This window comes from Condylura cristata, unplaced genomic scaffold, assembly GCF_000260355.1.
Source record: "Condylura cristata isolate star-nosed mole 26May11 unplaced genomic scaffold, ConCri1.0 scaffold00023, whole genome shotgun sequence".
In the NCBI taxonomy this organism is placed as follows: domain Eukaryota; kingdom Metazoa; phylum Chordata; class Mammalia; order Eulipotyphla; family Talpidae; genus Condylura; species Condylura cristata.
In genome coordinates, this window is record NW_004567124.1 from 23,886,666 (window position 1) to 23,912,282 (window position 25,617).

Here is a 25,617-nt window from a genome sequence, read left to right on the forward strand (position 1 = left end):
AGGTCTGCTACACCAAGTGGTCACCTCCTGGGCAGACGGGATCGAACTCATGCTGAAGTGGCTTTAGCTTCTTAGTGCTGTGCTTTATCCCACTGTGCCACCAGGGAGGGCCATCATCTTCAGAGTTTTAACAGAGTAGGCCTTTAGTTTTGCTGAGATTGGTTAAGTTTTTTTTTTTTTTAACTTATGGGTACAGAACTGGGGTACAGACCAGAGGGGTGGTAGGTGAGAAGAGTCACCAGAGACAGAGTGAGGAGCAGAACAGGCTGATCGACAAAGTACACTGCTGAGGGGAGCAGCGGATGGGTCAGGAGAGGTCTGCCACACCATGTGGGTCAGCTCCCTGGTGGGGGATTGAACTCTTGTTGCAGTGACTTCAGAGAGCTTTATAATGTGGTGCTTTAACCCACTGTGCCACCAGGAAGAGCCCGTGGTTAAGTATTTTTAACAGGGTAATACAAATAGTTTATTTAAAAAATAGCTTATAATGAAAAAGTCTTTTCCTATCTTCAGTCCCTTCTCACAGAGGCAACTCTTTGTTTTTTTGTGTTTCTACTTTGTGAGTTTATCTTCCTCTAACTTTTAATACTATTGTAAAGCTAAGTAATAGTATACTACCATTTTCTACTTTATCAAATTAAGACAATTGAAATCCATAATAAAAGATGAGCATTTTACTTACATCATCCTCATTTATGATGGTAATTATTTAGTTCTTTCATTGACTACTTTTGTACTTCTAAGTAATGTATGTGATTCTTTTTTTTTTTTTTTTAAGACTTATTTATTTATTCATACAGAACTGGGGTACAGGCCAGAGATGCGGAGGGTGAGAGGATTCACCAGAGACAGAGCGGGAAGCAGAACAGGCAGATGGAGGAAGTACACTGCTGAGGGGAGCAGCGGGCGGATCAGGAGAGGTCTGCCACGCCATGTGGTCACCTCCGGGGCAGGCGGGAATCGAACTCATGCGGAAGTGGCTTTAGTTTCTCAGTGCAGTGCTTTAACCCGCTGCGCCACCAGGGAGGGCCGATTCTTTGTTTTTTATCCCACTAGCTTTAGAAAGTGAAGAAAATTTTGACACTAGCATGTTTTTTTAGAATCTGATGTATTTCAGATCTCTTCTAATTCACCTACTCATTATCTGTTATAATCAAATATCTGTTGTTTTCTATATGTTAAGCATTGTTGAATTTTGGGGGTGCAAAGTGATTGGGAAAGATTAAAATCTCTAAACTTTAATACCACTTACATTCTTGTGTGGGACATAATGATACTGGTAAATAAATAAAATATATAGTATGTTAGACACTGATAAGGGCTAAAGAGGAAAATGAAGCAGAGAAGGGAATAGGAAGCATCAAAGGAATTGTATGTTTATATAGGGTGACAGAATGCTTGAATGATACAGTTGATTAAAAATCTTGAGGGAAGGATCTATTATTTGGGATAAATACAGTTCATGCATAGAGAACAGCAAGTACAAGGCATGAATAATTTACATTATTCTTCATTTTGTACATTTTTTCATCTCATTTGGAATTCCTGTGGACTTCCCACTACCATCATTTCACCTGTGTGTAATCGCCATACTCCCATGTGCTCTTCCCACCCCAGTTTTGATCTTGTTCCCCTTTCCTTCCCCATAGAATGTCTCTGTTTATAGTTGTTAGTTGATGTTCTTTTTTACTTTATTACAATATGTGTGTGTGTATATATGATTTTGGGGTTTTTAAACATAAAATTCAAAGGTTGAATGGGTATGGAGTCAGAGAAAAGGAGGTAACAGTGATTCCACATTTTTGGTCTGAGTACTAGAAGAATGGGAATGTCCTGTTAATTGAGGTAGAGAATACTGAAGGAGGAGGACAGTCTTAGATGTGTTAAAGTTGAGCTGCCTTTTCAATAGCTAGTTGAAGGCAGTTAGGTAGGTCTGGAGCTAAGGGAATTTGAATTAGAGACTTAAATTGCAAAGTAGTAGTCCATATGGATGATATTCAAAGTGGTGAATCTTGGGCCTCCATGGTGGCCCAAGGGGTTAAAGCACAGCACTATGAAGCTATCCGCAGCTGCTGTAGGTTTGATTCCTGGCCAGGGAGGTGACCCACATGGTGCAGCAGACTTCTCCGGTCTTAACTTGCTGCTCCCCTAAGCAGTGTATTTCAGTACATCTGCCTGTTCTGCTCCCCACTTTGTCTCTGGTGAATCCTCTCACCCCTTCCCCACTTCTGGCCTATACCCCAGTTTTCATATGCATAAGTAAATAAATTATAAAGAAACCAAAAATCCAGAGTCAAAGTGGGAGTTTGGATGTGAGTGTAGCTGGAGTAGAGATTCCTCAGGACTCAATGAGCCTGCCAGCATTTAGAAGATGGGGACATGAAGGAAAACTACCAAAAGAGACTGAAGAAGCGCCAAAGTGTGGTTTGTTCTGTCATTCATTACTCTTCTACTTTTTGTCATATTTGCTTTTGTGCTATTTATCTGTATTTCCCAAGGCCCTCTTGTTCTATACGCAATGTCCAATTTTTTTTTTTTTTTTTTTTTTTTTTTTTTTTTTTTTTTTGTGAAACTCTGTACTTAGTCCTTTCTTTTCTTTTGGGTCACAGTCCCTATCTTTGCAAATTAGTGTTTTCACCTCTTCTTTGCTAATTTAAATTATGCTTTATGCTCTTTGGGTGAAAGAGTAGATGTATAGTAAATTACAAAAGGAAACAAAAAATGTAATCTATAATTCTACCACTAGAGGCTAATTGCCATAAACATTTTGACATATTACCCTCCCACCCTGCCTTCTTTTACATTTGATATAGTTGACATGTGGAAAGGGAAAGTTTGTGTTTGCTAACTTTTTTTCCTTAACAACATGAGCATTTTTCCCCATGACGATTAAAACCCCTTTGATGACATTTTTGAGTTTTCTATTTTCAAAGCTTGGATGAAGTAATAGTATATATTTGTTGTGTATTTTTTTTTTGAAGGGCTAGGTCATTTGAAAGTAAGTTTCAGACATCGTAGTTCATCTTAACGTGTTTAGCATTCATTTCCTGAAAGTTCTATATGATTGTCACACCATTATCATACCTGGAAAATATTAACTACAAAATATTTAATAATAGAGTTTATATTTTCCTATGAAGAGACATTTTTAAATCCAAGATACATTCCAGGCTTATGCATTATCCTTGGTTATTGGAAACATTTTTAATGACTGCATAATATTCCACTTTATGGAATCACTTAATTGGTAATCTAAGACCAAGCTTATAGGTTGTTGATTTTTTTTTTTTAAGACTCTTTCTTCTTCCTTTTATTTTAAGATTTATTTATTTATACATACAGAACTGGGGTCCAGGCTAGAGGTACAGGGGTGGTAAGAGGATTCACCAGAGACAGATTGGGGAGGACAGGCAGCTGTACCAAAATACACTGCTGAGGGGAATAGCGGGTAAGACAGCGTCTGCTGCACCATGTGGATCACCTCTGGGACAGGGATTGAACTTGCATTGAAGAAGCCACGGCCAGTACAGTGCTGTGCTCTAATCCATTGTTCCACCAGAGAGGGCCCATGGGTTTCTTTTAGTAACAGTAAATTTTGAGAAGGAAGATTTTACAAGGATCTCCCTGCATTTCAAATTATTTCTTACAATTAAAGTGATTTTAATGGGTGTGAATATTTTTCTAACTCTTTACCTGTTTATTTATCTTGACCTTTCTTGATCAATGTAAGATCCTTATCTCACTTCAGGTTGTATAGTATTGGATAGCAGTAGAGTGTAACATTTTTTTTCTAATTTGATTGATAACAAATGATTTCTTTACATTGTTTAAGGATACTTGTATTTATAATTTGCTTGTTTTGCTGTTTGTCCTTTTATATTTTGGGGTTCTTTTTATTAATTATTTCCTAGAGAGCAAGGTTTTGCTATATTGCAGATGTTCCCATTTTAGTTGTCTTTTAGTTTTTAGATTTTTTACTATGTAGTATTAATTTTTTTAAAAAAGGCCTTTTAACTGAATTTTGTTTAGTCACTCTGGTTCTTTAAGATTTTTTTTTAATTCAAGTATTTCTGTGTACATTGTTCTGTATTGAGCCCCTCCGTATCTAATGTACGTCTTTGTCACTTGTCAGTAATGATCTTGAAGGCAAACTTCATTAGTCTGTGTTCATATTTTTGAAAGAAAGATAAAACTCAAACTTTTTTTCCTTCTGTTTAACATCTGCATCACTTAATTTGAGACAGTGCTTTGAATTGCCATTCTTTCATAATATTCTGTAGAAAGAAGCACTATTTGGGTGAGGTTTTTTACTTTTTCAAATTTGCTTAAGTTGTGATTGTATGCCGGGATAACCATAAAATCAAAAGAAATGTTCAACCTGTCTGGAAATACATGATGGTGTCTTTCTACTATGTAGTGTTCTGGGAATGTCAGTGCAACCTGTTTCTTCTGCTGGGGAAGAGAAGGAAGAAGAGATAGAAGAAGGAGAGGAAAAGGAAGAAGATACTCCAGATGATAACACACATTCCCTCGGTGCTGAAGGTAGCCTTATACTTTCTTTAGGGTAGTAGATTGTTTTAACAATTCTTTCAACACGAGCATGCAGATATTTAAATGTTTCCTTTTATCAGATCATAGATTTCTTATGATAAAATTGAATAGTCATTAGGAAATTTGCTAGTGGTCTTAAGATATTGTATTTAATTTGGTGCTCAGGAACCTGTAGCTAATTGGTAAAGCCCTTTTTATGTATTGACTCTCCTTCCTTTCATATTCATTTGTTTTTAAAATATTTTGGGGGAACCTCCCTGGTGATATAGGGGGTTAAGTCTCAGCACTATTAAGCTGATGAAGCTGTACAAATTTGATCCTTGGCCATGGAGCTGATCCATATTGAGCGGTTGACTATACCTGTCTCCTCACTGCTCCCCTTAGCAATATATTTCAGTAGAGCTACTTTGTTCTTTTTTTTTTTTTTTTTGGTTTGTTTTGTATTGTACTATTATTTATTTATGCATGCAGAACTGGGATACAGGCAAGAGGTGTAGGGTCTGCCTAGCCATATGGATCACTTCTGGGGCGGGGGATTGAACCTGCACTGAAATGGCTGCAGCCTGCTTGCAGTGCTGTGTTTTCAACCCGTTGCCCTACCAGGGAGGGCCATTTACCTGTTCTGCTCCCCACTCTGTCTCTTTCAATCCTGCACCTCTGGCCTATACTCCACCTCTTGGATGCATAAATAAATCTTAAAAAAAAATATTGTAGGGATATGTTTTGTGGTTGGAATTACAGTCTGAAATGCTGTTTGTATCTTCAGAAAGTAGACATAGTTCAGTAATATTCAATGCTTGTAAGGTTTTATATTATTTGTTTTTTAAGATTTATTTAAGCGTATAAGAACTGGGGTGTAGGCCAGAGAGGTGGGGGGATGAGAGGATTCACCAGAGACAGAGTGGGGAGCAGAACAGGTGGGTCTACTGAAATACACTGCTGAGGGGAGATGTAGGGGAGACAGGAGAGGTCTGTTGAGCCATGTGGGTTAGCTCCCTGGCGAGGGATAGGATACATACTGTAGTGGCTGGTGACAACTTGATAGTGGTAAGACTTTATTCCCTGCGCCACAAGGGAGGCCTTCATAATTTTATACTCGATCATATTTTGAAAAATTTTGAGGAGCAGGAAAAATTTTGAAGTGAAGGACTGAACATGACCCTTTTTTTGCTAAGGGACAGTGGCTTGCACAGTGCATAATATTGTGGGATAACATCTAATTTCTTGAGGTTTTCTTCCTAGATCCTGCCTCATCACAGTTGGGCTTTGGAGTTCTGGAACTTTCCCAGAGTCAGGATATTGAAGAACATACTGTGCCATATGAAGTAGACAAAGAGCATCTACAGTCAGTACCCATGAACTCACTAACCAGACTATCTGATGTGGATGCTAATATTGGTATGAAACATGTTTTGCAACATTTGGGATTGTTTAAAAACATTTCCTCCATATCAATTATTCCTCCATACTCATTTTATTTTATATAACTGTCTAAGTTAATATGCCAGCAGATAAAGGAGGATTGCACAGCTTTCTGGTAAATACTTAGCCAGTTGATGGCTTGCAAGTTGAACTTTCTCTAAGTGGTTGTAATCCTTTTGGAATGATGCCCGTATAAGTTTTCAAATTGAGTTTCTTTGTATTAAAGTTATTTCTATTAAATATCATTCCTGTTTTCTTTTAACATTTCAAGCAGTTAAGCACGAACAGTCCAGTGAAGATATCCCAATGGCAGAACAACCCAGCAAGGATGTCCCTGTGGCAGCACAGCCCAATAAGGATATAAATGTGGTAGAGGAGAAAAGCCCCTTACCTGCACGGTAAGTCATGTTCTTTCTGGAAAGTATTTATGACTTTCTGCCCTAGGTTATATACCAGTTTCACTTTGCCATGTGGAAATGTTTTCACAAATTATTTTTTTCCCGCACTGGGCATATTTCTGGTCTAATAGAAACACTAATTATTTGTGAATTCTCATCTTCTAAAATTTTATTTTTAAAAAAAGATTGATTTTTTTATGCATATAAGAACTGGGGTTCAGTCCAGAGATGTTGGGGGTGAGAGGATTCACCAGAGACGGAGTGGGGAGCAGAACAGGCAGACCTACTGAAACACTGCTGAGGGGAGCAGAGGGCAGGTTAGGAGAGGTCTGCCACGCCATGTGAGCTGCCTCCCTGGCCGGGGATAGAACGCATACTGCTTTGCCTGTGGATAGCCTCATAGTGCTGTGCTTTAATCTGTTTTGCCACCAGGGAGGAACCTGTAGAGTTTATTTCTGTGGGAGGTCTTCATAGATCCTCTGTGTTAAGAAGAGACGTACAAATACTATATTTAAAAGTCTTCTATTTCAGTACTTATGCACACAGATTGTTTTGGGTCTTTAGGTATCCTGAATCTGGTTTTCATGCAGAGTTATAGTCTTTTTCCAAGTCCTTTTGGTTCCTAACCTGGTAGAAGTTGAGTAGCATACCTTGCTTTACTTCTGGTGATTTTTGTGTGCAAAACAACATGTGGTCAGTATCTCATTTAATTATGGCAAAGGGAATGTGGAATGTTTTCAATTTGGGGAGAGGGAATGAGTAAATACTCAGTAAATACTTATTTCAATAGAAATCGTGGACTGTGAGCAAAGATGATTATCAAGAGAAATTGGCTCTCGTGAAAAACAGCATAATAGGTTGACTTTTTAGGCTTTTCTTTTGAAAGTTGTATTCCAGCTAGTTTTGCTCTCTTGTTTACCTGGGGAGTGGTAGTGTAGGTGTACCTAAGTCTCTGGAAAAGGGGCCACCAATGGGTACGTTCACATGTTAACATCACTTTTGGATATGGAGAATTGTGGATCATTAGCTAATATTATAAATTTAATACTACAGAGAGATTGGTATTGGTGCCTTGATTGGGGAGTTAGGGTGGGTAGATAAAATGGAAAAGCTGAGTGGAAGATAATGTGCGGTACTAGCACAGAGGATAGCTGGCATTGTGGTCTGTGTTCGAATCCTTTCTGCATGTCTAGGTAACAGGTGACAAAAATTCTTAAACACTCAGTCAGAAATGCAGCACAGCAGGAAGCAGAGTTGGAAAAAGAGATACTGCTATGTGAGAGACTGAAACAGGCTTTAAAACAGGCACAGTTTTAAAAAATTGTATCATTTTCAGTAGTAATGGAGATTTGAGCTACTGGCATTTTGAAATTATTTAAGAAACACACAAAAGACAAAACGTTTTTTAGTTTAAAGCTGAAAGCATTTGAACTTAGCAATTGTTTCTCCCGGTGATATGAATTTCCTAGATCTGAGGACCTGCCTTCTAGTCCCAAGGTATCTCTTGCTCCTGTGGAAACAAAGGAACAAATATCTGCTCAAGAACTTGTGGAAAGTGGAATGGAGATTCAGAAGTCACCAGAGCCTGAGGTTTTATCAACTCAGGAAGATTTGTTTGACCAGAGCAATAAAACAGGTACAAAGAGCAGTTAATTGCTATACCTTCTCTTCCAAAGATCTAAAATTTTATTTCTATTATGAGGTTATAGTTTAAGTTAGAAGTCACTTTATAGGTATATAGATTTGATGGTGATTTAGAAGGAAAATATGCTTCTAGCTGATTAGGGAGAAAGGCATTTTTGGAATGATTACTACTTAACATTTTAACATCACTTTCTCTCTTTTGGATATGGAGAATTGTGGAACATTAGCTAATACTATAAATTTAATACTACAGAGAGAGTGGTTATTTCTATCATAAGTCTTCAGATATTATAAGATATTAGATAGAGTAGGTTAGTGTTAGTTTTTCATAGTCACTTGGGTAGCATCTACTTTCTCATCAGTTTATTCATCTACCACAAATAAGAAGTTATGGCCTAGCAGAAAATACATAAAATGTAAATGTAGGCTAGGATGTTTCTTGTTTCACATTTTATCAGCTGCCATCAGTTCCCCCCTTTCTGCAACCTCTCAGAACCCCAAGGTTCAGTAATAATCTATAATACAATCTGTTGATTATAAGGAGGGAAAATGGTTATATTCCTTTACTGTGCTGTGAATGTAGGTTGCAATGCAGGACATTGAATTCAGATGGTCACCAAGAAACCTTTTGTGGTCTCTCACTAAAGCTACTATAAGGTCATATTTGAGAAATTCCTTTATGTTTAGGATTAAATTAGCTGCTACTCCATCTTTTGCTAAGGAGATAGGACGAACAGGAGACTCTTCATAGTAGAAATCAGTAATGGCTGCTTACTAAAGCATTAGTATTTTCTGTCTCCTTTTGAGGGGCTCTAAGTTCTAATCTTGAAAATTGCTGCATTCGTATTATCAGGTGTCATGCGCATTGTTTTGACTTCTCCCATCTGCATCATGGCATGAGCTTTACTTCACCTTAGGTAGACCTTGGAATAAAAGGCTCGCTTGCTGTTTTATAATAGAAGCTACACAAGAAAGAAGAGCAGCCAAGCAGAGGTATAAGGATTCTGACTTTTCCTCTCCACGCTTTGATCATGACAGAAAGGACTAAGGAATTCTTTTTGTCAATTCTTTATTAAAAATATATTTTTTTAGGGAGGGGGGTGTTTAATGGTCACTCAAGTAGTTCTTTGACACAAGATTTGTGTTAGTGTGGCATTTCATTAATTGTCATACCGTTAGAAAACAGTTTCTGCCTTCTTGAACATGGTTGGAAACATGATTATCAGTCTTTTCACAGTATTGAGGTTTGTTTGGTTGTTTTGGCAACTCATTAGTGTCAGTCCAAGAAGTAAATAGATTAGAATGTCTTTCTTTTTTTCAATAGCTTCTGATGGTTATTCTACTCCTTCGAGAGAAGGTGTGTGTTCTCCAGCTTCTACACCTGCTACTACTCTGCACCTCCTTCAGCTCTCTGGTCAGCGGTCCCTTGTTCAAGAGAATCTTTCCACGTGAGTAACCTTAAAATAGTTTGTGCTGGCCCTCCCTGATGGTGCAACAGGTTAGAACGCAGCTCTGCAAGCGAGCCGTAGCTGCTTCAGTGCAAGTTCGATCCCCGGCCCTGGAGGTGATCCACATGGTGTGGCAGACCTCTCCTGGCCTGCCCGCTGTTCCCCTCAGCAGTGCACTTCACCTTTCTGTCAGTTCTGCTCCCCACTCTGTCTCTGGTGAATCCTTTCACTGCCCCTGCACCTCTGGCCTATACCCCAGTTCTGTATGCATAAATAAATAAATAAATCTTAAAAAAACCCCAATAATTTGTGCCAAGGAAACATGTTTCTGAGGGTTTTAAACTAAGGTTGGAAGAGGTACATTATCTGTTAGCTTAAAATTCTTTTTGAAATCGAAAGGTTGACTCTAGAATTTGGGGATGAAAACATAGTGGAACTACTGAACTTAGTGGAATTTATTTCAATTATTGAACTAAGTGAAACTATTGAAGCAGGTAGATCTGCATTTCATTTTGGAGGTTTTAGAATAAAAACCCAGTTTTCACTTGGGAATAAATTATCCAATTTCATTGACTGAAACATCCAGGAAAAACATTCTGCTCCTCTGTTTTATTAGTGTTCTCCCCAATTTATAGCATAAAGTATAGAAGAGGTTATATTAGAGTTGAAATTTGGGTTTCTTGCCTTCCCCGTCACCCCACAAGTTGAATTTCTTTTATCTGTGTTAGGGCAAAAAGTTTGCTTTTGGAAAATTTTTAATTAAAGTATCAACTTGGGGGCCCTCCCTGGTGGTGTAACTGGTTAAAGCACAGCACTGTGGAACTGTGGCAGCCACTGTAGCCCGAGTTTGATCCCTAGCCCACATGGCATGGCAGACCTCTTCTGACCCCGGCCGCCCTCCCCTCCCGCCTGCTGCTCCCCTCAGCAGTGTATTTCACTACATCTCCCTAGTCTGTCTCTGGTGGATCCTCAGCCCCCTGATCTCTGGCCTATACCCCAGTTCTGTATGTATAAATAAATAAATCGTTAAAAAAATAAATCATTTTGGGCCTCCCTGGTTGTGCAGGGTTTAAAGTTTGAGCACTATCAAGCTTCTGTCAGCCACTGTAACATGAGTTTGATCCCTGGCTAGGGAGCATAGCAGGTCTCTCTCCTATCTTGCCTGCTGCTCCTCTTCAGCAGTATATTTTAGTAGGTCTACCTGTTCTGCTCCCCTCTCTATCTCTGGTGAATCCTCTCACCACCACCCTCCACTCTGGCCTATATCCTAGTTCTTATATGCATATATCAATGAAAATCTTAAAAAAATGCAGCATCTTTATAAATTAGGTTAAAAAAATGGAGATTTTTTTGTTTCAAGTAAGCAGATCAACCATGTGTTTGGCCATTTACTTTCTCATAAGTATGGCTTTATCCTTACTCTTTAAAACTAAAAAGAATCCTAGTTTGGATCTACCTGGCGTGAGAAGTAATTACTGAAGTAGCATGAGTCTTTTACCAGCCGTACATAATTAATTGAGAGAAATGCTAGTAAGTGTTTGCCTAAATTACTTAGATATTTTGTCTGTTAAAAGTGAAAGAAAATACAGAAATGCAAAACTGTGGCTATAGTAAAATAACGTATAATTCTCTCATGTCAAGGAATTCCTCAGATCTTGTTGCTCCTTCCCCGGATGCTTTGCGATCTACCCCTTTTATTGTTCCTAGCAGTCCCACGGAAGAAGATGGAAGAAAAGGTGAGCTATTTGATGTATCTTATACCTCATATTAGAAATGGAGCAACATTTCTTCTACATGGCCAAATGCACTGTTTATATGTTAGAGCATTGTGACCTAACTGTTCAGTGGGATTCAAGTCTGAGAGAGTTGTGAACTAATGTAATATGCTCTTAGTTCTGTGCTGTTCTAGCACTGAGTATTCTGAGAATTCTGTGTTATTGGCTTGGTTTTTTTTAAAAGACCTGAAGAAAAATTTTATTTTAAAAAGTTGAATTAAATGGCCCTCCCTGGTGGCGCAGCGGGTTTAAGCACAGCACTAAGAAGCTAAAGCCACTGCAGCGTGAGTTTGATCCCCGCCTGCTCTGGAGGTGTCCACATGGCGTGGCAGACCTCTCCTGACCCGCCCGCTGCTCCCCTCAGCAGTGTGCTTCGTCAGTCTGCCTGTTCTGCTCCCCTCTCTGTCTCTGGTGAAGCCTCTCACCGCCCCTGAGCCTCTGGCCTGTACCCCAGTTCTGTATGTATAAATAAATAAATCTTTAAAAAAAAAAAGTTGAATTAAATGAATTTAATTTAATAGTGAAGAACTGGGCTAATTACTAATGTCCTAGCAATTTCCAGCAATATGTTACTAGTTACTTGTGAGTGAGAACCAGAAATTATTTCTCTTACTCCTTGTAATTTCTTTTGCTTTGTTAATAAAATAGAGTAAAAGCTAGAGAGGCTGGACACAGCTGGTAGAAATTTTAACTTCCTTTTTTTCCTCTTTTGATGAACTGGTAATAGTGGTTTTATGTTTATTTGTACACAAGAAAGCTTTCATTTTACATACCTAGTTTATCTCATTATCTTCTTGCTCCTATCCAGTCATTCCAAATATTTCTAAATCCCTACTACTTTTTTCAAATACCAATAATGGTACAATAACTACTATTTATTGAGTACTTAGTATGTACCAGGAACTGTGTTCTGTGTGCTGCTTTTAAATTGAATCCTCAATACAATCTTTAAGATACAGGTATACACTTTAATTTCATTTTACAGATGAAGAAATGGAGGCACATAGAAGTCTGACAGGTTTTAACTCAGGCTTTCAGAGTTTTATTTGTCATGTGTATGCCTCCTCTTACATCCTTGTGCCTTCAAGTGATGTATATGACATAGATTAAACAGCTTTTCAGGTGTATTCTGTAACAAAAATTTAAGCTTAGAATTTCTTCTGCTACAAAGGTTGTTTCTGGCTGTCTTCTCTTGAATCTTTTGTTGTATGGACTAATGTAATTTAAAAGTATCATGATTAATGAGAACTTTACTAGGAAAACAAAGTATAAAAGTGAATCCACTCTATTAAAAATGTGTTAATGCAAATTAAGTTTGGTTTGTACTTATAACTATTTTATAATATAATATTTTGTAATGTGCACGTTAAAAATCCAGACAATTATATTAAGAATGCTTTTTCCCTGATTGTAAAAATAATTAATACTCGAGGAATATTTGAAAAGTAATGAGAAGAAAATAATCATTGTTAATAACACAATGTAGATATGATTTTAATTGGCATTTGGATATGTTTCCTTTCAGTGTTTTCTATGTATAAGTTATCTTTACACAGTTGGAATCATGTCATGCATATGATGCACTGGATTTTTTTTTATTTCTTCATCTGACATCATATATTCCCTTGTATTTTTTCATGTACTTTAGAAAGCTTATAGGAACAGCACAGAAGACAGACATTAAAAATATATTGGTACGTAGGATAAATTAGAAAAGTGTAGTGAATGGATGGAATCTACTGTCTGATTAAAAATACTACAAATATCATTTAATTGAATAGGAAATACACTTTAAAAAAATAATAATAGTTTACTTTTACATCATTTTGTGCCTTTTTCCATCTCAGTTGTAATCCCTATTGGCTTCCCATCACCAAATCACCCTTGTGCCATCACCATAGTCTAGGGAACTAACCTCCCCACCCCATTTTTGATCCTATCCCCCACTCCACCCCTGTAAAATGTCTCTGGTGTATAGTTGTTCATTATTATTATTTAATATAATAGTTTATTTTTATATCATTTTGTGCATTTTCCCATCTCATTTGCCAATCCCCTTGGGCTTCCTATCATCAAATCACCTATGTGCCATCACCACAGTCCAGTGCAGGAAATACACATTTTTTAAAAAAATCCAAATGTTGGCAGCTGATTTATTTATAATCGTTATAAAGTTGAGCTGCTAAAACTTGTTCACTGAAACATTTTTTTTCCACTGCAACATTTTGACTTGAATTAATGCTTCATAGCCCCACATTTATATTTAAAATTCATACACTAATGAAAATGGGAAAAGTACCAATACCTGATTTTTGTCTCCTATTTTCCACTTGGAATTAATATACTTAAGTACCATTTCACCAATGGCATATAGGTAGGCTGCTGCAAATACCATCTGTTGTATTTGAAATTTAATACATTTTCTTTCTATGTGCATAACTGTTTGCCAGATTATATATGCTTTTTGCATTTCTTTTTGCTTTTTCTTTAACATCACTAACCTAAAACCTTTCTGAATGTAGTGTGTAGAATAGAGGATTGTTAATAAGTGCTTTGTCATGGTAAGAAAGCTCAAAAGGTACAGTTAAAATTATCACAGATGTGGTAGTGCAGTAAAGGTCTGCAGCACAAGATCCTGAATTTAGCACTAGACTATAGTGTGAAGTTGAGAGTCAAGCTAAATAGCAAGGATGAGAGTTATGAGTAGTTTTGTAGCATGGGTGTGAGTTATAGGGAAAAACTCAAAAGCGTAAGAAGTTTGTGAGAGTGATACAGAGGAAGGCTGTGTGGGATCAGGTTGTTAGGGAGAGAAAAAAGGATTGATAATCACATAACTAGCTAGCTAGGCTAGCTCTGAAAATCAGCCAACTGGTAGGTAGTATACTATGGGAAAGTAGTGTTTTATGTCTCCCTTCTAAACAATTACTTTTCCTTTTTTAAAAAAGATTTATAAGAGGTGTGGGGTGTAGGCCAGAGTGGACAGTGGTGGTGAGAGGGTTCACCAGAGTGGGGAGCATAATAGGTGGATTAACTGAAATACATTGCTGAGGGGAGCAGCAGGCAAGACAGGAGAGGTCTGCTGCGCCATGTGGGTCATTTCCCTGGCCAGGAATCGAACCGGTGTTGTAGTGGCTGTGGGTAGCTTCAGTGCTGAGACTTAACCTCTTACACCACCAGAGAAGTGAACAATTTCTTAGAAGTAGTATATTTAGTTCTTTGATAAATAAGGGTAATGACATGGATGGATTTTTCTTTCATATTTGTTCTGGCTGTCATTCCATTTCTCTGCACTTAGCAATTTTTTATGCAAATGTAATGATTTTACAAATTCATAAATATTTTTTTAGATGTTCACTGCCTTTCTTTTTTGTTTTTTGTTCACTACCTTTCAAGATCTGTGGTAGACTATGTGATGATGGTTAAATTAGGTGCCTTGAATCTGGCATTCCTGAGCAAAGTGTGAAAATCTGAACTATCACCAGGAAATGGACTCAGAGGATCCCAGTTAATTTATCATTTCATACCTTGGTGGGTAGTCTCAGATGAGCCTCATTTCAGTCTGTATCTAACTAAATATTTTAGGAATATGGACTTCCATCCACATAGTGGAAGAAAGTATTACTAGATTTCCAGGCTTTCATCTATTTTAATCCATCAGTTTTTCTGGAAATTACACCACTCTTATGTTTTTTAGGAATAACAGGTTCTGCAAAATAATATTTTAAGTAATGCTTGGGCATAAGTAGCATTGAGAAGTGCTTATTTCTCAATTTGTTTTTTCCTGTGTTAAACCAGATGAGCCAATGGATATGTCAATGTTATCTGAAGGAAGGGGAGAGTCTTTTCAGAAGAAACTCAAGCCAATAGAGATAGAAAACCCTCCTCTTCCACCTGAATCCACTATCCCACCACAGGCCTCAACACCCGTATCTCAGAGCACACCTATCTTCACTCCTGGGTCACTTCCTGTCCCATCCCAGCCTGAATTTTCTCATGTGAGTATTACAGTTTTTTCTAAGTTTTTTTTTTTTAAACAACTTTATTGAGATACAACTGATAAACCATGAAATTCATCCTTTTGAAGTTTAACATTAGTGACATTTTTAGTAAATTAGGTGTACAAGTGTCATCACAATTCAGTTTTCCTCCACTCATTATGAGTTTTATTTTTTACTTTTTCAGTTTAGTAGAAAACTCTTTTTGTAGTGGTAAAATACATATAACTTTAAATTTACCTTCTTAACTGGGTAGTAGTATTAAGTGTATTCACATTTTTGTGTAGTCTCTAGAACTACTTTCACCTTGTATAACTGAAACTATACACATAAAATAATTCTCCACTCCCTCCTTTTCTTATTAGGCCCTGGCAGTTCTTTCTGTCCTGACACAGTTGAGTTTTAGAATATTTCCAGATTCACCAAAACCATAATCCACTCTGTATGCCTTGCATCTTTAAAGTTTTTGTATATGTTATTAGAAAATTGAAAACAGCATTAATCGCTTAACACAGCCGCTACTGTTGTTTTTGTCTTTTCACATACCTACTTTAAAAATTTTTTTCTTAAAATTTTTTTTTCTATTTGTGCTATGATAGTTTCAGTCATAACAATTGAAAACAGTGATTTTCTTTTTGGTGACTAGTTTTTTGGTTTATAACATTGTGCATGATTTAAGGAAGTAGTTGCCCACTTCTTCAGATGTGTTGCCATGCCACACTTGCCACTAAAGTAGCCATAATTCATCTATAGACTGTTAGGTCCTCTCCCCACTTTAATCCTTATCCCTTCCCCTTTAGAAGTATAATTCTGCAGTCATATATTTAGGATTTTTTATTTAGTTATCTATTCCTTTGTTTATATTCCATATGACTGATGTTATCTGGGTACTTGTCTTTCTCCTTCTGACTTATTTCAGTTAGTATAATCCCCTTCAATTCCATCTATGCCACAAATGGCAAGATAGCATCTCTCTATAGCTGAGGAATATTCCATAGATTCTTTATCCACTTACCTATTCTTAGGCACTTAAGTTGTTTCTATAATTTGGCTGTTATAAATAGTGCTGCAGTGAACATAGGAATACATATATCCTTTTGAATTAGTGCTTTTGCACTCTTTGTATAAATGCAAAGGAGTGGAATTGCTGAATCAGATGATACATCTATTTTTAATATTTTCAGAACCTCCTTACGGTTTTCCATAGTGATTAGACCAACCTACATTCCCATCAGCAGTGTACAAGGGTTCCTTTTTCTCCACCCTCTCACCAACATTGTTGTTTTTAGCTTTCTTATATGGGCCATTCCCATAGGAGGTGAGGTGATATCTCATTGTGGCTTTGATTTGCATTTATACCCACTTTTTAAAAAATATCAAGTTGTTTGTAGTGAACATACAATTTGAATTTTCATTTCCCAGTTAACAGACTCAGAATGATTTTTTATTTTATAAGTTTATTTTTACATCATTTTGTACATTTTTTTTTCCCATCTCAATTGTAATCCCCGCGGGTTTCCCATCACCAAGTCACCTGTGTGCCATCACCATAATCCCGTGCATTTCCCCCCTCCCATTTTTGATCCCATTCCCCACTCCACCCCTGCAAAATGTCTCTAGTATATGGTTGTTCATTATTTTTAAGTGGACATACAGTAATTAATAATTATTCCTGTACTGAATGTATCAAGATGGTTTTTGGTTTTTAAATGAGAAATTTTCTCCTAAAAGCAAGGAAAATAAATCTCTCGTATAATTTTAAAATATTTTTTTGAAAAATGCGAATTTCCTTCATAGTGAGTCGAAGGTCCAAACTAAACCTGAATGACTATATGTTAAGTCTATTAAGAGTAGTCTTCCTGTTCCTGTAAGGCCTTACTGGTGAAATTGTTTTAGTATTTTTTGGAGAGTTTCTTTCATGTCTTTCAGTTTGCAGATGTTGTAACAAAAGTTTGTATTTAAAAATAAATTGAGTGAAATATACTTACTTGTCTTTAAGTGATGTGATATTAAGTGAATTTATTGAGGAGGAGTCAGTAGGAAGAAACAAGTGTAATTACTATCTGGAGTTACAAAAATTGTGTTTTGTTGAAAGATTCTGTTTAATTCAAGTAACTGGAAGTGATTTGAAAGTCATTAAGAAAAAAGATTCTAGAGTTATATTTTGTTGGACTTATTCCTGACTTTATTTTTATCACCTTTTGAAGCATCGAGTTATTGATGTATTACCAATATCAAATGCAGATATGAAAGTTAATTGGGTTATAGTGCCTAGATAGTACCTTGCACATGCTAAGCATTGCATAAAGAGTAAGCTATTGCAGGCAGTGAAGTGATTTGTAGAAATGTAGTGAATATTCAACCACCATACATTTTTTTCTTCAGCTTTATTTTTCTATCAAATATTTATATCACACATCATTATATATGATATGCATAGTTTAGGAGTGAGCTATAAACAGTGACCAACAGTACTGAGAAGAATTTTTCAGGAAAAGCAGCTGAAAATTAAGTGATAGTAAAGATTTTTATAAAAATATGTTTTCTCAAAAGGTATCCCTACTAGTGTGGCTGCCTAGAGAACTGACTTTGTTTTTTTAATAATATAAAAGTTTATTTTTACATTATTTTGTGCATTTTTCCATCTCAGTTATAATCCTTGTAGGCTTCCCATCACCAAATCACCCGTGTGCCATCACCATAGTCCAATGCACTTCTCTCCCCCCCACCGTTTTTGATCCCATTCCACCCCCATAAAATGTCTCTGGTGTATAGTTGTTCATTATTCTTATTATTTTCTTGCCTGGTCCTTTATACTCCTGCTATGAGTGAAACCATCCAGTATTTTTCCTTTTCTTTCTGGTTTTATTTCACTAAGCATGATCTTTTCCAGCTCCATCCATGTTGCTGCAAAAGGCATGTGTTTATTTTTTTTGGTTGCTGAGTAATATTCCATTGTGTATATGTACCACATCTTTTTTTTTTTTTACAAAAGTTTATTTTTACATCATTTTGTACATTTTTTTTTCCATCTCAATTGTAATCCCCATGGGTTTCCCATCACCAAGTCACCCATGTGCCATCACCATAAATCCCGTGCATTTCCCTCCCCACCCCCCTGTTTTTGATCCCATTCCCCACTCCACCCCCACAAAATGTCTCTGGTATATGGTTGTTCATTATTTTTGTTATTTTCTCGCCTGGTCCATTATACTCCTGCTGTGAGTGAAACCATCTGGTATTTTTCTTTCTCTTTCTGGCTTATCTCACTAAGCATGATCTTTTCCAGCTCCATCCAAGTTGCTACAAAAGACATGTGCTTCTCTTTTTTGGTTGTTGAGTAATATTCCATTGTATATATGTACCACATCTTTTTTATCCAGTCACCTACTTTTGGGCATTTCCATGTTTTTCCAATTGTAAATAAAGCAGCAATAAACATGGGGGTGCAGATATCTTTTTGAATCAGTGTTTTTGTGTCTTTTGGGTAGAAACCTAGGAGAGTGGGATTGCTGGGTGGGATTGCTGGGTGGTAGGGAAGCTCCATGTTTAGCAGTTTGAGGAACCTCCAAACAGTTTTCCATAGTGGTTGTACTAGTTTGCATTCCCACCAGCAATGCAGGAGAGTTCCTTTTTCTCCACATCCTCACCAACATTTGTTGATGCTAGTTGTTTGAAGATGTGCCATTCTCACTGGGGTGAGGTGGTATCTCATTGTGGTTTTAATTTGCATCTCCCTTATTACAGGTGATGAACATTTTTTCATATGCTTGTTGGCCATCTGCATTTCCTCTTTGGAGAAGTGTCTCGTTAGCTCTTCTGCCCAATTTTTGATGGGGTTGTTTATTTTTGTTGAGTTTCATCAGAACTGGCTTTTTAAAAAGAGAAGGAATACACTGTTGAAGAAATTGATTAACCTTAAACATTTACCAAAGCTCTTCAGAGACAGGTATAAAGCCAGCACTGAAAATTTGGGGGGAAGGGAAGAAACTGGGGCAAAGAAGTGATACGAAACACAGTTTAGAAGATCCTGCAACCTAGGGTGACTAGTCAGATTTCTTTTGGCTTCATCTTAAGGTGCCTCACCTGGTATAGTTAGTTAATCCCCCATAAGGTAACTGTGCCAAGATGGCTGATGTTTGTCAACATCAAGGAATTTCTCTTGGAAACCTAATTTTGGAAGTATCCATGATAGAAGGGAGAGGTGTGGGAGACTCTTTTCCCCGATCACGGATTATTGGGGGGCATAACAGGCAGGGCCTCAAGGTGGGAACGGTGTCTGCGAGAGGAGATTCCTAGAAAAAGGGGAAAAAGGGAAAAAAGGGGAGCGGGCGCGAGGAAGACAAGGCAGTGGGAGTTGGGTGCAAGTGTTCCTGTTCTGCTTTCAGCAGAGGTTTGTTTTATACATTTCTAGCAGGCCAAGGGATGACATTAGCATATGAAGTGGGCTGAGATCACAATCACCTTTTTTCTAAGAATAGTCTGGGGTTGTTTTGACCTTCAGTTGAGATTATAACATTTTTAAAATCAATCTATCAAGGTTAAAACAGGTACATAGATTTACAAAGTTTAAGACTAATATTACTATATTTACCACAGTGAAGATTAACCAAAATAAAGTACCTGAAACTTTATCTATTACTTAAGGGCTTTCATTCTCATGGAGACATCCTAGGGGGTAAAGTAAAGTGAGGGCAGGAAGAGGAAATTTCTTGTAAATCAAATTAAGGTAAGGTTCTTTGAAAAACTTGTTAGAAAGTTTGAGTTTTTTTGAAGTCTAGATGATGGAAAACCTGATTAGCTCTGCATAGGCGACTTGGGTGAATTTCCATATCTAAAAACTAGAGCATTGGAAGTTTGAGTGGTTACTTAGAAACTGAATAGAAGGCTATGTGAGATAGAGCATTAAGATTTGGGTTTTCCTCCCTCTGGCAGTGAGAGAGACTTTGCAGTAACAGCCATTTGTTTTTATTAATCAGCCAGTTTAGTGACTTTGTACTTTGAGAGGAATTTCTCACCCTGGAATTTCTCACCCTGGTGCAGTACTTGCTTGTCTGGGCCAGGTAGCGCCTTATGAGGCTGAAGCAATCCAATTGTAAGCTGAAGGTTGCTCAGAATATTTTGATATTACGATTATACCAAAAAGGGAGGTCATAACATAAGTTAGCGTTGGAAGTCTGATTTTTCAGAGCATTTCCGTCTCCATCCAGAATATGTCAGTCGATAGAGGTTGCATAGCTTGTGTCAGAGAGGTTTTCTCCCACATCAGTCCAGCTTTGGAGACATTCTATTAATGACATATACCCTTTCCCCAAAACAGTTCTGTAAACATAGCATTAAAAGTAGAACAGAAATCTGCATTTTTACAAACCTTGATAAAATACAGTATTTTAGACTCTTCACTCACCAGAAGTACACAGTTATCAAAAAATGCAGATATACCACTTGACATCTCCAACTCCTTCAGCTTTATGTACCTGACCTGTTGTGGCATCTCCATTTCTATAGGGTTAGTCCCATCCATGCCAGTGTCGACTTTACCCTTTATTCCTTTGGTTGCCTTCTTTCCCACGATCATTTTTAAAAATATATTTATTTATATATATTTTACATCACTGTTCATTTTAAAACAGTGTTTACTTACCATCCCCTTTCCCCCCACCCATAGACCCCATAGAATTTCCTCCTCCAATTTACCAGTGCACCATCATCACAGTCCCCTGTGCTCCTCCCTTCTTCCTTCCCATCCCTCTCCCTCTCCCTCCACTGCTGGATGGCTCTGGTTTATAATTGTCTGTTTTGTTTTGTTACTATTTTTTCCCCTATGTCTTAGTTAGTTCCCCTCTATTCTTCCTATAAAGTGAAACCATCTTTTTCTTTTTCCTTCTGACTTACTTCACTGAGCATGATCCCTTCTAGCTCCATCCATGTTGCTGTGAATGGCATGAGTTTCTTTTTGATTGCTAAGTAGTATTCTATTGTGTAATTATACCAAATCTTGATTCAATTATCTATTTTTGAGCATTTGGGTTGTTTCCAGGTTTTACCTAATGTAAATTGTGTAATAAACAGGGGTGCAGGTATCCTTTTGAATTAATGTTTTTGTGTCCTTTGGGTAGATAGGGGTGGAATTGCTGGGTCATATAGTAGCTCCATTTTTAGTGGTCTGAGGAATCTCCTTACAGCTTTTCCTAGTGGTTTTACCAATTTGTACTCCCACCAGCAAAGTAGGAGAGTTCTTTTTCACCACATTCTTGCCAACGTTTGTTTTTGCTATTTTTTTGATAATGTGCCATTCTTACCAGTGTAAGGTGTGTGTTTCCCTGATTATTAGGGATGTTAAACATTTTTTCATTTGCCTGTTGGCTATTTGCATTTCCTCTTTGGAGAAGAGTCTAAGTTCTTCTGCCCATTTCTTGACTAGATTGTTTACTTTTTGTTGAGTTGTGTGAGTTCTTTATATATCTTTGTGATCAGTCCCTTATCAGTTATATGGAGTGCAGAAATTTTTTTCCCAGTCAGTAGAGTGCCTCTGTGTTTTGGTTCATGGCTCTTTTGCTGTACCGAATCCCAGGGCCTTTTCTTATTCTTGAGCTCTGTCTTTGGAGGAGCACATTTAGCAGATAGCCTTGAATTATTCCCCAGTTCTTCCTTCACTTTGACATCTCCTTCAGCCTTTCTTTCGGACTTAGTGGTCGTGGTGGCAGGATATGGGTGCTAGACATGGGGAGGCAGGTGCACATGGGCTTGGGTCAGTGTGGGGGATCCTCATCACTTTTGATCCTATAAATTCTTTTCGTATCCTTTTCCCTATCTTCCCAGTTATACAGTAATTTTTTACATCATTGAGTTTACACTGTTAAGACTTTATAAGTATTGCTTGTGGCAGAGCTTGTGAGAATATTATGATTATTCTTCTGTTTGAATAGTTTCTTGCTTTCTCTGGAATTGATATTTATCTCTTTTTTCAATGAACTTCTTACTGAATCAGCCCTAGCTTCTCATTCTTCAGTAATCATCAAATTCTTCTTTCAGGATGTTTATTGGTCCCAAACTTATGTTTTTTGAGCCTCCTGATTTCTACGGTTGCCAATTACCATCCTTCACTGTCATGTTTTGAGATTATCTAACCCGTCTTTATGTTGGATTTCTCTTGACTTCATATCTTTTTGTTTGGTTTACTTCCTCATTTTGCTGGAGGCTCTCCTTAAGGAGTATAGTCCCTCGGTTGTTTCATAGATGGTAGGAGTATCGAATTCTAGCTGGAAGTAGTTTCCCTTTAAACGGTCACAAGGTGAACCACTGTCTTTAAACTTCAGTGTCATGAAAAGTATGTGGCTAATTGTGATTCTGATCATAAGTATATGAACTGATTTTCCTTACTGGCATTGTTATAGGGCAGCAAATCTGTTAGAGGACAGGGGGAGAGGGACACCCCTGAAGCCCCAAAACCTGCCTGCTCTAAGTGGGTTCTGCCATCCGCCGCAACAAGACAAAACATATAAAGCTTTAATGAAAAGTGACTTTAATACAGTGAATATACAATATGGAACACAAAGAATATAACTTCTAAATCAAACACCTGAAGTTACCCATCCCCTCGTGGGCAAAAGTCAACCCAAAAGGGATTGGCCCAAAGCAAGGCCTGAAAGCCTGCTACAAGACTAAAGCACCTTCTGGCTGGGACCCATGGAAAAGGGTCAGAAATGGCCAGACAAATCTGAGAGGAAAAGAGCAAAATCAAAATCAATATAAACACTGCCATAGTCACCTCCCTACAGGTATCTCACCCACATCTGCCTTAACCAGTCCAGGGTCAGGAAACAAGCCCTGTTTCTTCATCACATGTTTGCTGCTCCATGTGGCTTCCTTAGGTCTCCTCCTTCTCCATCTGCCTTCCTTCTCTCTTCTCTCCTTTTTCTCTGCTCAGTTCATCCTCCTTCTGGGTGGGGCAGGGAACCTGGAACTTCCCTTCTCCTAGGGACCACCCAGTTACAGCATCTCACAGGATTTTCTTTGTTCTGAAACTTTCAGATACTTGGCATAGGCCTGTTTTCATTTATTATGAAACTCATCTCATTCATTGGGTAATTTGGTAAATACTCTCAATCTAGCAACTCAAGGTCCTTAAGTTTAGGGAAATTTATTTAATTTTCCCCTAGTTTTTTCTTTTTTTTTTTTATCCCCCCCCCATTTCTAAAGGTGCTTTTTTTTTTCTTTTTCTCTCTTTTATTTTTACATCATTCTTTATTTTGTGCATTTTTCATCTCAGTTGTAATCCTTATGGGTTTCCCACCACCAGTTCACCCATGTGCCATCACCATAGTCCAATGCACTCTTCCCACCCCAGTTCTGATCCCATTTTCCTTTCCACCCACATAAAATGTCTGTTTTATAGTTGTTGTTGTTTTAATTTTTACTTTATTACATTTGTTTCTCTCTCCCCACTCCCCCCTCCCCTTTCCCTCCTGCTATGAGTAGCAGAATGTTGGGTTGTTTTTTAATCCAGCCTGCCACTCTGTCTCTTTATTGCTGGGTTTAAACCATTTACATTTAGAGTTAATATTTATACATTGGCACCTACATTTGCCATTTTGTTTTTCTCCCTTGTTTTGATCTGCTCATATTCACCCCTCTGTTGGTTTTTGGCTTCAGGACTTCTTGTAGTATTTTTTGGAGTGGGGGTTTAGCCTTGACAAAATTTTGGAGTTTATGTTTGTCTGATAATGTCCTTATTCTTTCTTCACAGAGGAAAGAAAGTGCTTCACAGGATAAAGTATTCTTGGTTGGCATTTGATGTCTTGAAGTTTGTTGACTATTCTTCTTCTCTCTTCTTTCCCTTAGTGTTTCTTCAGAGAAGTCTGGTGTCAGCGTGATTGGTTTTCCTTTATAAGTTACTTGTTTCTTCCCTCTTGGCATTCTCATTATTTTTTTCTTGTCCTGGATTCTTGGTAGCTTTACTATTACGTGTCTTGCTGTATTTCTCCTTTCATCATGGTAATTTGGCATTCTTCTCATTTCTTGTATATATTTCCATCTCCTTCATATTAGGGAAGTTCTCTTCAGTTATCTCTGTGAATATTTTCTCGATTCCTTGGCCTTTCTCCTCATCTTCTGGGAGATCTATAATTCTGGAATTTCCTTTCCTTATGGTGTCAGATAGCTCTAGGAGTGTTTCTTCATTTTCCTTTTTACTTCTCTTTTTCTGTTTTGTGTCTCTATTTCTGTGTCTTCGAGGGTGCTGATTCATTCTTCCATTTCATCTATTCTGTTGTCATTGCTTTTCCCAGAATCCTTTATCTCCTCCAAGGTCTTCTAATTTCCTCCATTCCTTGTATTTACTTTTTTTTTTTTAACAGATTACAATTGCATACAGAACTAGGGGTACAGGCCACAGGTGCAGGGGTGGTGAGAGGATTCACCAGAGACAGAGTGGAGAGTGGCTTTAGCTGCTTAGTGCTGTGCTTTAATCTGCTGTGCCACCAGGGAGGGCCCCTTTTTATTTACTTTTTTTAAGGTCATGTTTTCATTCTTCAGTTCATTGATTGGAAGTTTCCTATCATTTTTTCCCCCTTTTCATCTTTTTGTTTAACATGATAATTCTAAATTCTCTGACAGGATGAGCAGTTCTTCTAAATCTTTGTTGATTTCTGGTGACTGATCTTTTTGTGGTGAATTTTTCCCCTTTGGACTTGCTTGGTTATTTGTATTTTTTTCTTCGCCCTGTCGTTTGTTTCCTAATGTTTTCTCTGTGTTGAGACTCTGATTTGCTAGTATTGGCTGAAATTTCTTTTAGGTGCTCCTTCTGGGCTGGCTGAAGGTTCTTGTTGGTGGCGCTGGTCCCTCTGCTGCCTGATTTCATTAGGGGTCTTTGTGCTCTTTTGGCAGTGGTCCCACCCCTGGCCTAGTTTCCAACTTGGATGCGGTACTATGCGTTAGTAGTGGCAGCATTGCCAGTGTCCAACTTCTGGTTATGACCAGGTGCTATGTGCTGCCTGTTACTGCAGGGAGACCTTGTCTGCTCCAGGGAGCTACAGTCATACCCTGCCACCTTTCCTGCTACTAGCCTGGAGCTGAGCACAGGCTGTTGCACCCCTTCTAGCTGTCTGGCCGTGTCCTAGGAAGCAAAGAAAGAAAAAAGTGCTGATTTCCCCTTTCTGGTGAAGCCCCATTGTTTCAAGGCCTTTGGCCACGCCCTGCCATCCTTGCCCAGTAGTGGGAGCAGAGCGCAGGCTGTTGAGCCCTTCCTGGCTGGTTGGCAATATCCTGGGAAGCAAAAAAAAAAAGAAAGCGGCCCTCCCTGGTGGCGCAGCGGGTTAAAGCACAGCACTGAGAATCTGAAGCCACTTCCGCATGAGTTTGATTCCCGCCTGCCGCCTGCCCC

General features: G+C 38.0%; 1 protein-coding gene across 3 annotated transcripts in view; it reads left to right on the forward strand.

Moving 5' to 3' along the window:
- Positions 1-25,617, forward strand: part of TP53BP1 (tumor protein p53 binding protein 1) — a 103,103-nt gene that overhangs the window by 20,569 nt on the left and 56,917 nt on the right. Inside the window, exons 6-12 of one of the 3 annotated variants that reach the window (XM_012728555.1) lie at positions 4,418-4,542; positions 5,794-5,949; positions 6,245-6,371; positions 7,862-8,007; positions 9,340-9,463; positions 11,105-11,199; positions 15,034-15,233. In XM_012728555.1, coding sequence (XP_012584009.1) covers positions 4,418-4,542; positions 5,794-5,949; positions 6,245-6,371; positions 7,862-8,007; positions 9,340-9,463; positions 11,105-11,199; positions 15,034-15,233 — 973 coding nt within the window. Of the gene's footprint in view, positions 1-4,417; positions 4,543-5,793; positions 5,950-6,244; positions 6,372-7,840; positions 8,008-9,339; positions 9,464-11,104; positions 11,200-15,033; positions 15,234-25,617 lie in introns of all 3 variants that reach the window. The other 2 variants (XM_012728553.1, XM_012728554.1) reach the window with 2 other exon arrangements.